Source organism: Ascaphus truei, chromosome 3, assembly GCF_040206685.1.
Source record: "Ascaphus truei isolate aAscTru1 chromosome 3, aAscTru1.hap1, whole genome shotgun sequence".
Classification (NCBI taxonomy): Eukaryota; Metazoa; Chordata; class Amphibia; order Anura; family Ascaphidae; genus Ascaphus; species Ascaphus truei.
In genome coordinates this window covers 59002576-59017413 of record NC_134485.1, presented here as the reverse complement: position 1 = coordinate 59017413, position 14838 = coordinate 59002576, and the positions used below count along the sequence as shown (strand labels likewise).

General features: G+C 47.0%; 2 protein-coding genes across 2 annotated transcripts in view; one reads left to right on the top strand and one right to left on the bottom strand.

Annotated features, from left to right (window-relative positions):
* The first annotated feature begins 5 nt into the window (after window positions 1–5).
* The window catches only part of CMSS1 (cms1 ribosomal small subunit homolog), a 340967-nt gene continuing 326134 nt past the window's right edge, over window positions 6–14838 (top strand). The window contains 1 exon segment of the mRNA XM_075594077.1: window positions 6–168. Coding sequence (XP_075450192.1) covers window positions 105–168 — 64 coding nt within the window. The 5' untranslated portion in view covers window positions 6–104.
* FILIP1L (filamin A interacting protein 1 like) overlaps window positions 9603–14838 on the bottom strand; it is a 288762-nt gene continuing 283526 nt past the window's right edge. Inside the window, exon 6 of the mRNA XM_075594076.1 lies at window positions 9603–10283. Coding sequence (XP_075450191.1) covers window positions 10110–10283 — 174 coding nt within the window. The 3' untranslated portion in view covers window positions 9603–10109. The remainder of the gene's footprint in view (window positions 10284–14838) is intronic.

The window sequence follows — 14838 nt, the reverse complement described above, 5'->3', positions numbered from 1 at the left end:
CGAAGCCCCGCCCCTCGCACGTGGTTCCTGGTTTGAACGTGGTGTGTATACTGATTGCTGGTGCTGCGCGTGACTCGGTCAGATCAGCGGTTGGGGATTGGAACATGGCAGAGGATCTGGGAGACGAGTGGTGGGAGGAGCCGGCGAGTGACGCGGCTGAGAACGCAGGTACCGGGCGGCGTTGTGTGTATAAGAGGTTTCAGTGCCAGTGTTTGCCTGTCTGCAGGAGGAAGAGGTCTCCTGGTCGCGGGCACCGATATAATGTACGCGTAGTCTCTATGGCCAGATACACCCCGCCGCTGTATAATAGTAACAGTTTTGGAAGTCCATGTGCTGAGACGTGATCTGGTGCAGGGTTTGCGCAGAGCTGCTCGTGACTGAGTACCCGAAGGTGTGCAGTGCAGTTGCTATGAGAGAAATATATACAGGGGGTGGCCAAGACTTGTCACATCTTAACTCACTTTTAGCATCAGTGCTATCAGAAAAGTGCCTCTCTATCCACTTTTAAGACACTTGCTTAAATAAGCATATGACCATGGATAATACTATACACGATACATAAAGCTTGCCACCCTGCAGACACACTTACCAGAATGCCCTCCCACTGTCTCTGTACGTTCTTCTTACCCAATGAGATTGTAAGCTCCTCGGAGCAGGGACTCCTTCCTAAATGTTACTTTTATGTCTGAAGCACTTACTCCCATGATCTGTTATTTGTTATTTATATGATTGTCACGTGTATTACTGCTGGGAAGCGCTATGTACATTAATAGCGCTATATAAATAAAGGCATACATACATCATAGATATGAACTAGTCTTACTCTTTATAGACCATTCTGTAATAGTTCATGTTCTGGTCCTAATGTTGCATACTGTTCCATGAAGTTGAAGTGTCTTCACCACCTTGATTCTGATGTTGGGGGTTAATGGTCATGGGAATGTCCAACATATGTATATTTTTATTTCTAACATGCCAATCGTATGCAACCCTTGAAAACGGGCAGGCTAAATGAAGTGCATTAAATGAAAGTGCAAATTTAGGAGAATGAGTCCCTGACATGAGATGCGTTTTAATGCAGATATACAGGTTTGGAGAATGTCATACTGTACAGGGAGAGAAGATTGTATGTATATCTTTATATAGTGCCCACAATGTACTCGACGGTTTACAAAAGAGTATAGGGAATTATAACACAATAAGTGCAACAAAATCAGACAATAGTGAAGGATATCCTTGCCGCAGAGAGCTTACAATCTGAGACAGGTGAGATTGTCAGAACTCATGTAACCAGACCTGTTTAGAAATGCTCAATCATGTTATTATATGGACCTACGTGACTAATCATGAATTTATCCATAACTGATTTGGAAGTCCAGAGAATTATATCCAGACCTGGTTTGGATAACACAGGGGTGTGCAAACTGGGGGTCGTGGGAGATTTTGCTAAGGGGCGCGGGTGGTTGCAGAGGCCCCGCGCTCTTTAGTTAATTAAATGCTGGGGGATCGCGAGAGGCCTCTGCAACACTCCACTTACCGGGATTCAGCCGGCTGTGTGACACGTCGCCATGGCAGCGCAGCATCAAATGACGCCACTGGGCCATGTGACGTAACGTCACACGCGTCAAATGACGCCGAGGGTCACGTGACGTCACATGACCCTGCAGTGTCATTTGATGTGGATACAAGGTATGGGAGGGGCGCGAGAGCCGGGGAAGGGAAGACGGGGGCGCAGCTTCAAAAGTTTGCGCTCCCCTGGGCTAAGAGATGGTGGGATAGATGGACTGCATGCCCTTGCAGACAAGTCCATTCCTGTTTTGGGCACTATATTGATATAGATGTCCACTCAGGTATATCCACACACAGTTTGTATGATGCTGATATTGGTATAGATATAGTACCAGCATATCCAGACCTAGTTTGAGCAGTGCTGATCATCATGACATGCAGTGACACCTGAATATGTTGTTCATTGTCAAAGGACCGCAATGAGATCTAGAATATACGAGCAGGCGTTCATGTTAGTGAAGACCTGCAAGTGCATGATCTTACCTAATCTACTGTATGTGTTAGGCTGCGGCCCCACTGCACGCACATCTGCGAGGCCGGCGGCGCGTGCAGCCGAATTCCCCCGTCTGCAGAGAGCTGTTGGGGGAAAGACTGGGGAGGTGGCGTGACGGGGGCACGGCCATGATGTCACCCGGCAGGTTCGCCCTCATTGGCTGAACCAAACGGGGCGTGGCTTAGGGCTCCATCGCTAGTTCCCATCTCAATTTTCATGTGACTCAAAAACTTGCGGCACCCCGCCCTCCCCTCGCAGCGGGCCTGACCCCATTGTGGGGCAGCTCTTGTCCCTGCAGCGTCCCCCACAGCGGGTGCTGCAGTAGTCAGTGGGGACCTGGCCTTAAAGTGCACAAGGACTTGTATACTTGGTGTGCTTTTTTCCCCTCTACTTCATATGTGGGCTAATTATACATCATCATATAATTATGGGCATAAGCAACACTTACAGACAGGACTCAAATTGTGTTAGAAGAGCCCCTGCCTCAAGGAGTTTACAATCTATAGGCAGGGTAAGTTGACATTAGGTGCAGGGGATGAGAGGGTATCAAACAGCAGCAAATTGCAACACCCAAACGCTGACCCCTTTGTGGCGACTCGGGTGTTATGTTCCAGATATTCTTAGTGGAAATTAAAAAAAGCAGTGAGTCAACACACAGTATCTCAATCAGACATCATTATATCATATTGGAATTATTTAAACCTTAAGTGGTACTGCTTCTCTTATACTAAATTGATTGGAAGAATGCAATCTAAGTGACTCCTTTCATTTGTCAGGCTGTGTCGGTTGCATCGAGTATTTAAAGTATACCAGGGCCCTTCAGTTCATTTTGTTAATGAGCCAGATAACCGAAGAGTTAAAATATAGAGCTACAGGAGTATTGTAATGTCATTTTGGATACAGTTACAGACTTTCAAATACTATTTAAACATTTTGCGAACATTTCTAACACATTACCTTGGCTTACAAGTCCTTTTCACTGGAAAATTGTTTTTAATTCCTGAGCAGCTACAAGGAAATTAGTAGCAGACATACAAGTGGCCGGATTAGGCTCAGAGGCCACTAGTTTAGCCTTGCAGTACATTATCGCTATGTTTAAATCCTACCTCAAAGGCCTTATTAGGAAATGTTTGTCAGGCTTTCATTGCAAAAAAAAAAAGTGTTTGAAAATAGGAAACTAATGGATAACTACAAAGAAATGTGTTCAGGAGGAGAAACAGAACCCAAACACGCTAGTTTTCTTTAAGTGGAGATGCACATACAAGCCTTTCCCTAACTGTGTTTGGGTCATTCTCTAAATCTTCTGTAGGTGCTAAATCTGCCAAACTCAGAATAGCTTGTGGGCCAATTATTAAATCCAACAGCAAGGCTCGGGCCGCATCATCAGAGCGGTGGAAGGAAAAACCAAAATAGTCACTATAACCTACACGTACACTTTTTTCCCCTGAGCTTTAGGCCGCGTCCATGGATAGTGCTTGCGGGTGGAGGCGCGCTGGGGCGTGCTTCCGCTTGGCACTGATCCCCTACAGCCGCAATGAGAGCAGCTTTAGTAGGGGCTCGCCTACGCTTCCGCAAGCACGCGGAAGCGTAGGTCTTAGGAAAATTTTAAATCTTTGCGCTTGCCGGAGCGCAGGGCCAGTCACGTGAGCGGTTCGCCCAATGAGGGCGAACCAGCTCCGTGACGTCACTGGCCCGCCCCCGGACGGCGCGCTATCTAAGGCCAGGGAAAGCACCCGCTTTGCCTCAGCGCGCCTCCGCCCGCCAGCAATAACCATGGCCGAGGCCTTACTTATAAAAAATATGTAATCATCCTCCTTAAATCTCCCCTCCCCCTTTGATCCCCCCACTCCTCTCCCCTCCCCCTTTAATCCACTCCCTCCACTCCCCCCACTTTAATCCCCCCATCCCCCCACTTTAATCCCCCCATCCCCTCCTTTAATCCCCCCTCTACCCTTTAATCCACCACCCCCCTTTAATCCTCACTCCCTCTTGCCCTCCCCACTCACTCCCTCTTCCCCTCACTCCGTCTTCCCCTCCCCCCTCACTCCGTCTTCCCCTCCCCACCCCTTTCATGTCTGCCTCATCCCCTCTCCCTTTACTCCTCCCTCGTCCCCTCTGATTTTCGCATGAAGTGCTCAGCAGCAAAGTATCCGGCTGTCACTAAGCAACAGTTTTAGCGCGTGCGCAACTCCTTGTCTGATACCATTTGTCAGCGAAACAGTCTGTTTACAGCTCTGCATCTCTGTTTTCAAAGGTACAATACAGTACAGTAGGGCCCCGCTTTACGGCGATTTCCGCTTTACGGCGGCGGCCTGGAAGGGAACCCGCCGTGTGAGCGGGGCCTGGAAGGGAACCCGCCGTGTGAGCGGGGCCTGGAAGGGAACCCGCCGTGTGAGCGGGGCCTGGAAGGGAACCCGCCGTGTGAGCGGGGCCTGGAAGGGAACCCGCCGTGTGAGCGGGGCCTGGAAGGGAACCCGCCGTGTGAGCGGGGCCTGGAAGGGAACCCGCCGTGTGAGCGGGGCCTGGAAGGGAACCCGCCGTGTGAGCGGGGCCTGGAAGGGAACCCGCCGTGTGAGCGGGGCCTGGAAGGGAACCCGCCGTGTGAGCGGGGCCTGGAAGGGAACCCGCCGTGTGAGCGGGGCCTGGAAGGGAACCCGCCGTGTGAGCGGGGCCCTGCTGTACACATGGATAAACTGTCAAATGCAAAAACAAACATTGACATGTTTTTTGTTTTGTCATTCTTATTAATGTCCTATTCTCTATAACGACATTTTAAATGACATTTTCCTCAAACTGTGGTTGGATTCTGATCATTGGCAATGTTTTGGGAAATATGTGTTTTTCTTGTATGCTATGAACTTGTAGTGTTTTTTTCATGCTGAATGTAAAAATAAAGCATTTTATGATCTTTAAAGCAGCAATTCTGTCACATACATATCTATTTCTTTTCTTAAAGGATTGAAACCGGACCGTCCTTTGGAGCTAAACTACGTTTTATCTTCAGCTCATGGAAGCCCCGGATCCCAAGAAACTTACCGGTGAAGTTACCAGTGTTCTCACTGGGGATTTAAATGGCCGTTCAATAGGATGCCCCAAACAATGACATTGTGTACTCCTATTGGCCTCTGGGACTCTCAAGATTTGGTGGCCATTTTGTTTACCCGCGAGAGTTTTAAAACCATTATAACTTCATTGGTAAGTATCTTACGAACCCAGGGGGCCCACAGAGCTACAAATAGCACAGCTTTTATCCAAATGTCCCGGTTCCACCCTATAAAAGGTCCCCCAAACTCCCCCTGGTTTTATATGCCCTTGAACTGAGCTCCTCTATGCTGGGAAAACAAATCTACAAATAAGGGGCTATATTTACTAAGCAGTTTTCATCCATAAAGCACCTTCCAGTCCTGGGATGCACATTACAGCCCATTCAAGTAAATGGGCTGTAAGATGTCATATGGCAGTATACTGCTTAGTAAATACGGGCCTTTATATTTACATGCTTGGATGTATATAACAAGAATAACAATAAATCACAGGTATTATTAATTGTTTTTTTATCAAAAATATTTCCTTCAGTAGGGTCCTTTAAAATCCATTCCCCTCTGTACTCTAAGCAGTGTACAGCGTGTCTGTGTTACGGGTGAGGATTCAGATATCGCTGTTTAGTAGAATCAGTAGACGTTTTATTACAGGAGACCTTTTTCCATAGATTTTTTTTCTTCTTCTAGTTATGGCAGTTCAACACCCAAACACACACACAATCCACTCCAACTCTCTTCCTCTCGTTCTCTCCTCGTTCTCGCGTCTCCCCTTTCGTTCTCGCGTCTCCCCTTTCGTTCTCGCGTCTCCCCATTCGTTCTCGCGTCTCCCCATTCGTTCTCGCGTCTCCCCATTCGTTCTTGCTTCCCCCCCTCGTTCTCGCTCCCCCCTCGTTCTCGCTCCCCCTCCTCGTTTTCGCTCCCCCCATGTTCTCGATCCCCCTCCCCCCCATGTTCTCGATCCCCCTCCCCCATGCTCTCGATCCCACTCCCCCCCATGCTCTCGATTCCCCTCCCCCCATGCTCTCGATTCCCCTCCCCCCATGCTCTCGATTCCCCCCCATGCCCTCGATCCCCCTCCCCGCATGCTCTCGATCCCCCTCCCCCCCATGCTCTCGATCCCCCTCCCCCCATGCTCTCGATCCCCCTCCCCCCATGCTCTCGATCCCCCTCCCCCCATGCTCTCGATCCCCCTCCCCCCATGCTCTCGATCCCCCTCCCCCCATGCTCTCGATCCCCCTCCCCCCCATGCTCTCGATCCCCCTCCCCCCATGCTCTCGATCCCCCTCCCCCCCATGCTCTCGATCCCCCTCCCCCCCATGCTCTCGATCCCCCTCCCCCCATGCTCTCGATCCCCCTCCCCCCATGCTCTCGATCCCCCTCCCCCCCATGCTCTCGATCCCCCTCCCCCCCATGTTCTCGATCCCCCCCCATGTTCTCTCTCCCCCCCCATGTTCTCTTTCCCCCCTCCCCCCATGTACTCTTTCCCCCTCCCCCCATGTACTCTTTCCCCCTCCCCCCATGTCCTCTTTCCCCCCTCCCCCCCATGTACTCTTTCCCCCTCCCCCCATGTCCTCTTTCCCCCCTCCCCCCCATGTACTCTTTCCCCCCTCCCCCATGTACTCTTTCCCCCCTCCCCCCCATGTACTCTTTCCCCCCTCCCCCCTATATTCTCTTCCCAACCATGCTCTCCCCCTCTTCCCCCCCCCAACCATTCTCTCTGCCCCCACCGTAGCCCTTCGAGTCTCACACACAATCACGATTTTCTCTCCCCCTACATTCTCTCCTTCTCTCTCAGTCCCCCCTTTCCCCCCCCACCAGTCTCAATGCCTCCCAATACCCTATGTCAACATCCCCCAAGTCCCTACCTGTGGAGCTGGTGGGGTCCGTCTTGGCGGCAGACACCGGAAGTTGTGACTAACCACTGGATCGGACCGCTTAGGCGGACCCCGCCCTCCTCTGCTGCATCATCCTCTGCTGCCCTCCTCCTCTGCTTGTCGACGATTCGGCCGTTACCATCTTCTTTTAATGTGTATATACTTTCATTCTTAAATACTGTACTATATATACATGATTTATTTGACAAATATCCAATACATTGATTTTGATTGGCATTATCCTTGTTTATTTTTGCTTTGTGTGCTGGTGACCCCCTATAATATTACATTTATTTGTGGGGATCCCCTGGCTCACCGAGCACCAATTTTCATTTTTGAAATTGTACATGTGTTGGTTAAGAGGGCTGTCGGAACAGAATCATTGTTTTATATAATTACCATTAGTTCACTTTGGTCAATGTTGGGACAGCACAAGTTATCCCTTTCTGCAACCTGTTGCTAATCTAGGCACAGCTCAAGGGTTTAATGGCACACAATGTTTACTGAAGGTTGGCAAATCTGTACAGAGAATTACCAGCCACACAGAAGTAGATATTATGGGTTTAAAATGTAAAGTTGATTTAAAGACGATCTCCAGCATCCTAATTTGTTATTTCTGAGTTAAAGCTGCAGTTCAAGCTCCCATTTTTTTTTTTTTTACTTCATTAGTTTCATGTGGGCAATCTCTACATACCTAAAGAACTGCATAGCTGCCGGTCAATTAGTTCTCCGTCTAGTGATCGTCAAAGTTTGGCGACATCTTTAAATCTGGGGAATGTAAATGGTTGCTATAGTAACAAACATGCTTGTTAAAATAGAATACAAGAAAATTGGTCTTTCAAAGTTGTTGTTTTTAAAACAGAAAATGCTAAAAGTATTTTTTCTTACTACAGAACTGATTTATTAAAAAAAAAACGCACATGCAGGATATTGCTTGAACTTCAGCTTTAACATGCCAGTACCCAAGAGATCTGTAGTTTGTTTTAATTTAAATCTAGTGCAGGACTATCCCCACTTATACCATTTGGTATGTATGTATGTATGTATTGACAAACTGATCCCAAATGTACTCAAAACTGGGTGAACTTTATTGAAATAAATCCTACTCAAGCCCCTTGGTCAGAAAACTGTCAGGGGACTCCCAAGTGCCTGATTGGACTTCAGTGGCCAGAACAACAGGGAGTAGGCGAAGGCGTAGTTGGTGTCACAGGCATGGTTCCAGGGCAGGCGGCAATGTATCGTAGTTGGGTCATGCGCAGAGGTCAGCATCAGGTGGCAAGGTAGTATCGTCGGGGTCACAGGCTGGGGTCGGCAACAGGGAATCCACAGGAACTGGGACAGAAACTTGACAACCCAAATTACTGGCAGGAACTTTTAATAAATGAACTAGGACTCGACAGAATACCAAGACACCAACGGGGACTAAGGCAGGAAACAGGCTATGGCAGGGTGAGTCTCAGAACATACAAACCAAAGGCAAAGGCAATCGGAAGACCGGAAACTACAAAGGCAGGCAAAGACAAAAGACAAGAAAGTATAAGAGAACCAAGAGAAGACGGAGAAAATCCCAGAGAAGACCAGAGTAGCAGCACACCCAGTGGACAAACAAGGCAACTGTGACAGGGAGACAACTCAATATATGTGCGTCAGGGATGTTCCTGACAAAAGCACATTGCACACATTGCTAATGCCAGTTATTGACTATGGAGATGCAGTGCATGGTACGGTACCCCAGTCACCTCGTCAAATTTTACATTTTATACAATTCAATATGGCATTTTCTCTTATGTACTGTAACTACAACACCCACCATTGTGATACGTTAATTACACTATTCCTTGGTTGGCTATCTTTTGAGCCCAGACGTAACGTACATTTATCTATTCTTACCTTCAAATACTTTCTGGGCAAGTTACCCTATTACCTGGGCAGGCCTCTAATCCCTACTGTACACAGCACGTATCTCCTTAGATCTGCCTCCAGAAACCGGCTTATGGTCCCATGGCTCAATAAAGAATCTGGTCGATCTTCCTTCTCTTACCGAACAGCCTACATTGTCTCAAAACCGCCTCCTGCCTAAGTTCTTTTAAGACTTTGAATGTTTCATACCTTCAACATGTTTGCAACTGTAACTTAGAATGTTGTCAACAAAACGCTGGCTCCTAAAGACTCCTCAGTAGTTCCTGGTTGTGGCTATGCTTGAATAATATTCAAATCCCTTTAGAACTTAGAGATTGTTAGGCCCGACATGCTGTGAAGGTCTCTGCCCTGCGTGCGATTATTTAAGTTCTATTTGTATTTATATTTTTATTTATTTTAAAGAGCTAAAGTCTTTATGATTAAGGGGATGGTGGCTGCAAAGCATATTGAACATGGGAGAGGGAGAAGAGACAAGAAACATTGGGATTCAAAGTACCTGACAAAAGTAGGAGAAGCAATTGCCCATATAAGGTGAAATCCCATCCACAGAGACAACAGAAAGTTAAAGTACTCTTAAATATTTATCACCTTATTTGTGTGTCGCCTTCAAATTCATATTATAAATATTATATTTTGATAGTAAACTAATAAAACAATTATCTAAGAAAAAATGGCAGCCTTTTATTCTCAAAAATGGAATAAAATGACAAGCAGATACACGAATGTTACACCATGAAATGTCATGTACTGTACTAAACATATTTAGTTGGAGTGTATCAACGCCTGGGTATAGAAGATTGCACATATTCCAGTTACCCGTTGTTGCCCATATACCACCTCCATCTTGTGAGTAGGCTGTACATACGAGCCAAGACATCCTGTGAATTGACTCACACAAAAGTTTTCTGTCTGCACTTAGATTGCTGTTTCTTGTTGTTTTTCCTACATGCTCCACCTGGGTTGTGAGAAAACACTGTACTAAACATATAACAGATTCTGCGGCAGTGATCGTATAAAAAAACAAAACCTTTTTGCTTAAGTTATCGTAGCATGTACTTTGTGAATAAATCATCGCAGAGTGCAATATATTAATTGCTCTAGCAGCACCATGTTATTTGTGTCCTTAATTGCAATTAATGACGTTTCTTCTTGGTACCAGAATAAGTCTGTGTAACTCTTGTAGAAATGGGCTTGGTAGGATCACCTTTTTGCTCAGTTGTAATGTTTAGAAATGGTATTAAATGAATGCAACTTGTCTGTATTTATCTCCTGGTCTGGTTTGCCAATATTCCTGGTAGGTTTTTTAATGGGCAGTTTTGATGCAGTGATAGACTTGAGTTTGGGAATCCGAGTTGGAGCTGTGGGACAGGACCCTTTTCCAGCAACCTTAAAAACAAACAAACAAACAAAACAATATGACTTTTATATTCATGTTCAGATTTCAATATTTTGTAGCATCTATTCCAGTGAAAATATCGATGTACTGTGGTATGTGTGTGTGTGTAACCCCTCTATTTCCACAGTCTCTAAGTGCACCATAATAGGTGTGTGTGTGTGTGTGTATATATATATATATATACACACACACACTATATATATATATAATAAATGAGGACACTGCGCTATCGTCCCTTATACTAGCCCGAGCATCCAATGTAGAAGCCACTTCACCTAATATTATTGCCAGCACTGCGTGTAGCTTTGTTCTCAAAATGGCGTGTAGTCGCGTTGCAAACCTATTAAGGATGTCTAATTTTTGAGATGTATCTGTGTAATACACAAACGATAATCTATATTTGTGGGAATTGGCCTCCCGGCTGGGTTTTATCCCGTTGCACGATGACAGCCCGGCAAGTATCTGGATCTCTCTTGCTCTGATCTCTTCTCTTTCTCTGTGTGTAGAGAATGTGTTCCTGCAGCTATCTCTCACTTTCTGTGTGTGTAGAGAATGTGTTCCTGCAGCGATCTCTCACTTTCTCTGTGTGTAGAGAATGTGTTCCTGCAGCTATCTCTCACTTTCACTGTGTGTAGAGAATGTGTTCCTGCAGCTATCTCTCACTTTCACTGTGTGTAGAGAATGTGTTCCTGCAGCTATCTTTCACTTTCTCTGTGTGTAGAGAATGTGTTCCTGCAGCTATCTCTCACTTTCACTGTGTGTAGAGAATGTGTTCCTGCAGCTATCTCTCACTTTCTCTGTGTGTAGAGAATGTGTTCCTGCAGCTATCTCTCACTTTCTCTGTGTGTAGAGAATGTGTTCCTGCAGCTATCTCTCACTTTCACTGTGTGTAGAGAATGTGTTCCTGCAGCTATCTCTCACTTTCTCTGTGTGTAGAGAATGTGTTCCTGCAGCTATCTCTCACTTTCACTGTGTGTAGAGAATGTGTTCCTGCAGCTATCTCTCACTTTCTCTGTGTGTAGAGAATGTGTTCCTGCAGCTATCTCTCACTTTCTCTGTGTGTAGAGAATGTGTTCCTGCAGCTATCTCTCACTTTCTCTGTGTGTAGAGAATGTGTTCCTGAAGCTATCTCTCACTTTCACTGTGTGTAGAGAATGTGTTCCTGCAGCTATCTCTCACTTTCTCTGTGTGTAGAGAATGTGTTCCTGCAGCTATCTCTCACTTTCTCTGTGTGTAGAGAATGTGTTCCTGCAGCTATCTCTCACTTTCTCTGTGTGTAGAGAATGTGTTCCTGCAGCTATCTCTCACTTTCACTGTGTGTAGAGAATGTGTTCCTGCAGCTATCTCTCACTTTCACTGTGTGTAGAGAATGTGTTCCTGCAGCTATCTCTCACTTTCACTGTGTGTAGAGAATGTGTTCCTGCAGCTATCTCTCACTTTCTCTGTGTGCAGAGAATGTGTTCCTGCAGCGATCTCTCACTTTCACTGTGTGCAGAGAATGTGTTCCTGCAGCTATCTCTCACTTTCTCTGTGTGTAGAGAATGTGTTCCTGCAGCTATCTCTCACTTTCTCTGTGTGTAGAGAATGTGTTCCTGCAGCTATCTCTCACTTTCTCTGTGTGTAGAGAATGTGTTCCTGCAGCTATCTCTCACTTTCACTGTGTGCAGAGAATGTGTTCCTGCAGCGATCTCTCACTTTCACTGTGTGTAGAGAATGTGTTCCTGCAGCGATCTCTCACTTTCTCTGTGTGTAGAGAATGTGTTCCTGCAGCTATCTCTCACTTTCTCTGTGTGTAGAGAATGTGTTCCTGCAGCTATCTCTCACTTTCTCTGTGTGTAGAGAATGTGTTCCTGCAGCTATCTCTCACTTTCTCTGTGTGTAGAGAATGTGTTCCTGCAGCTATCTCTCACTTTCTCTGTCCTTGCCTAGCAGTCTCATACAAGGCTCCACTTTCACCTCTGAGTGTCAGGCTGCCTCTCTCTAATCCAGTGGTATTCAACGTTTTTTGGTTAAGAAACCCCAGAATTAGATTGTGAAATTCAGGGGAACCCCAACCCCCTCCCTCTTAACACTCCCTCTCCCCCTCACACTCTCTCCCTTATGCTCCCTCTCCCACTTACACTCCCTCTCTCCCTCTCTTCTATACACACACACACACACACACACACTCCCCCTCTCACTTACACACACACACACTTTAAGGGAGCTGCCGGCACTGAGAGCGTGCGCTCTTCCCTGATCCTTCCTCCCTCCGGTCAGGCGGTTGAACGCGACTTCCAGTACCGAAAGGAGCAGGGACAGGAAGGATCGCAGTGACCAGGCGGCTGCTGCTGCTGAGCTCGTTAGCCGCTGGGTCACTACTATGTGGGGTGTCGTCACACGTGGGACAGCTGAGAGTGTTGTCCCAGCTCTCCTCCCCTGGCGGCCGCAGAACACCTGTGGGGTGCTCGCTTAACCCCGGTTGAAAATCACTGCTCTAACCCCTATCTCACCTGGGCTGTCTCTCTGTGTGCCTCTCAGACTGTCACTACCTATCTCTCTGTCTCAGAATGGCAGTAGGATTCATTCTGTGACTCTCGAACTGTTTCAACATTCTGTCTAGTTTTCTTCTTATCCAATCCGATATATCTTTTCATGTGTTGCCAGGCAGATGAGCTACAGTGTCTCTTATTCCTTATCGCACCATGTGGCGCAGATCAATTCTGTATTGTTCACAGTACATATATTTATAGCAGGGGTTATGCGTGTATGCCCTTTTATAATCTTACCTTACTATACCTATCAAAATGTCAACAGCAAGATTCAATGAAAACCCCTCATGCAACAACCAAGGTATTTCTTAAAGTACTTACTTCCTAATTTGGTTTCAACCAATGCCCAAACGGGACTATCTTGTACATACCCAGAATCCTTTCTGTCTGCAGTGTTCTACCCTTTGTGATTATGTTCAAGAAGTTACAAAATTCCACAAAATCAGACCATTCCTAAATACAGAAAGGAGCTGTGTGTGCTCTTCGTCTGTTCCCCTTGTGCCTGGAATACTTTCCCCCCAAACTGCTGCTATGGCCAATTATTGAGGCGCAGCGTGAGATAGGAGTCTCATTCCCACGGGATGTTACATGTTCCACTAACTTTCCACCATTTTACACTTTTGCCCCCTCAATTTTCTAGGTGATAATGTAGCCTTCTAGTCTACGCTGCTCATTTCTTCTTTGAATAGGAGATATCGGAAGCACACCCCATCACAGTCTTTTCCTATTTATGTGGAGGATAATATTGTTGCCTACCATAGTAATGCGCAACACAGGGTTCGGGACCCCCTTGGGGGTCATTGGAAAATTTGTGAGGGTTGCCAAAACATTAGAGGATTAACTCTGCTGTGGTCCCTGCTTCTGAATGGGACCCCTGCAGCATTAACCTTCTGACTACAAACTGATAGCAGCCCATGTCCCTCTCCCTCTGTGCTGTTCCTCTGGCAGCCTGGACGACGTCATAGATGCCCGAATATGGATATACCCATATTCGGGCATCTAAGATGACGGGAGGGAGCGAGAGAGACAGCAAGGAGGGAGGGAGAGAGGCTGCAGCTGTAGTGCAAGTTCATTTCAGTCCCAAGAGTAAAGCTGCGGATGTCGTATTCAGAAGCAGGGATCCCGCAGTGTTAATCCTATAATGTTTTCGGGGCTGTGGGTGGGTGGGGCTCATGTAGTGGACATTTACATTTTACCGGCTAAAAGAAGCTTGTGCACCACTGGCCTCCAACACAGAAAAGGAGTGGCTCAGCGAGTAAAGACGCGACTCTGATGACAACGACACTTTGTTTGAAGCAATGTGAGCCTGGTTGACGTGAGCCCGGTTGACGTGAGCCCGGTTGACGTGAGCCAGGTTGACGTGAGCCCGGTTGACGTGAGCCAGGTTGACGTGAGCCCGGTTGACGTGAGCCCGGTTGACGTGAGCCCGGTTGACGTGAGCCCGGTTGACGTGAGCCAGGTTGACGTGAGCCAGGTTGACGTGAGCCCGGTTGACGTGAGCCCGGTTGACGTGAGCCCGGTTGACGTGAGCCAGGTTGACGTGAGCCAGGTTGACGTGAGCCAGGTTGACGTGAGCCCGGTTGACGTGAGCCCGGTTGACGTGAGCCCGGTTGACGTGAGCCCGGTTGACGTGAGCCCGGTTGAAATCCCGGTGACCTTGTGCAAGTCACTTTATTACCCTTTGCCTCAGGCACCAAAATCATAGATTGTAAGATCATCTGGGCAGGGATTGTAGGTCTTTAAAAATCCTATGTACCTGCGCACTGTAATTGTGAAGCACTTTGAGTCCCATTGGCAGAAAGCGATATATAAAATAAAGTTATTATTCACAGTGCAGGTGAGGGAATGAATAATTAGAACACTGCTGTAATGTATAAAATGCTCGGTATTCCTTGGCTTGAACTGGCATGCTGGAGACAACCAGCAGCACAAAAGTGTCATGGTGAGTAGGATCCTGCATCCAGGGGACCTGAACACCAGAGTTTTAAAGGGTCAGTACAATGTATTGGTCAGG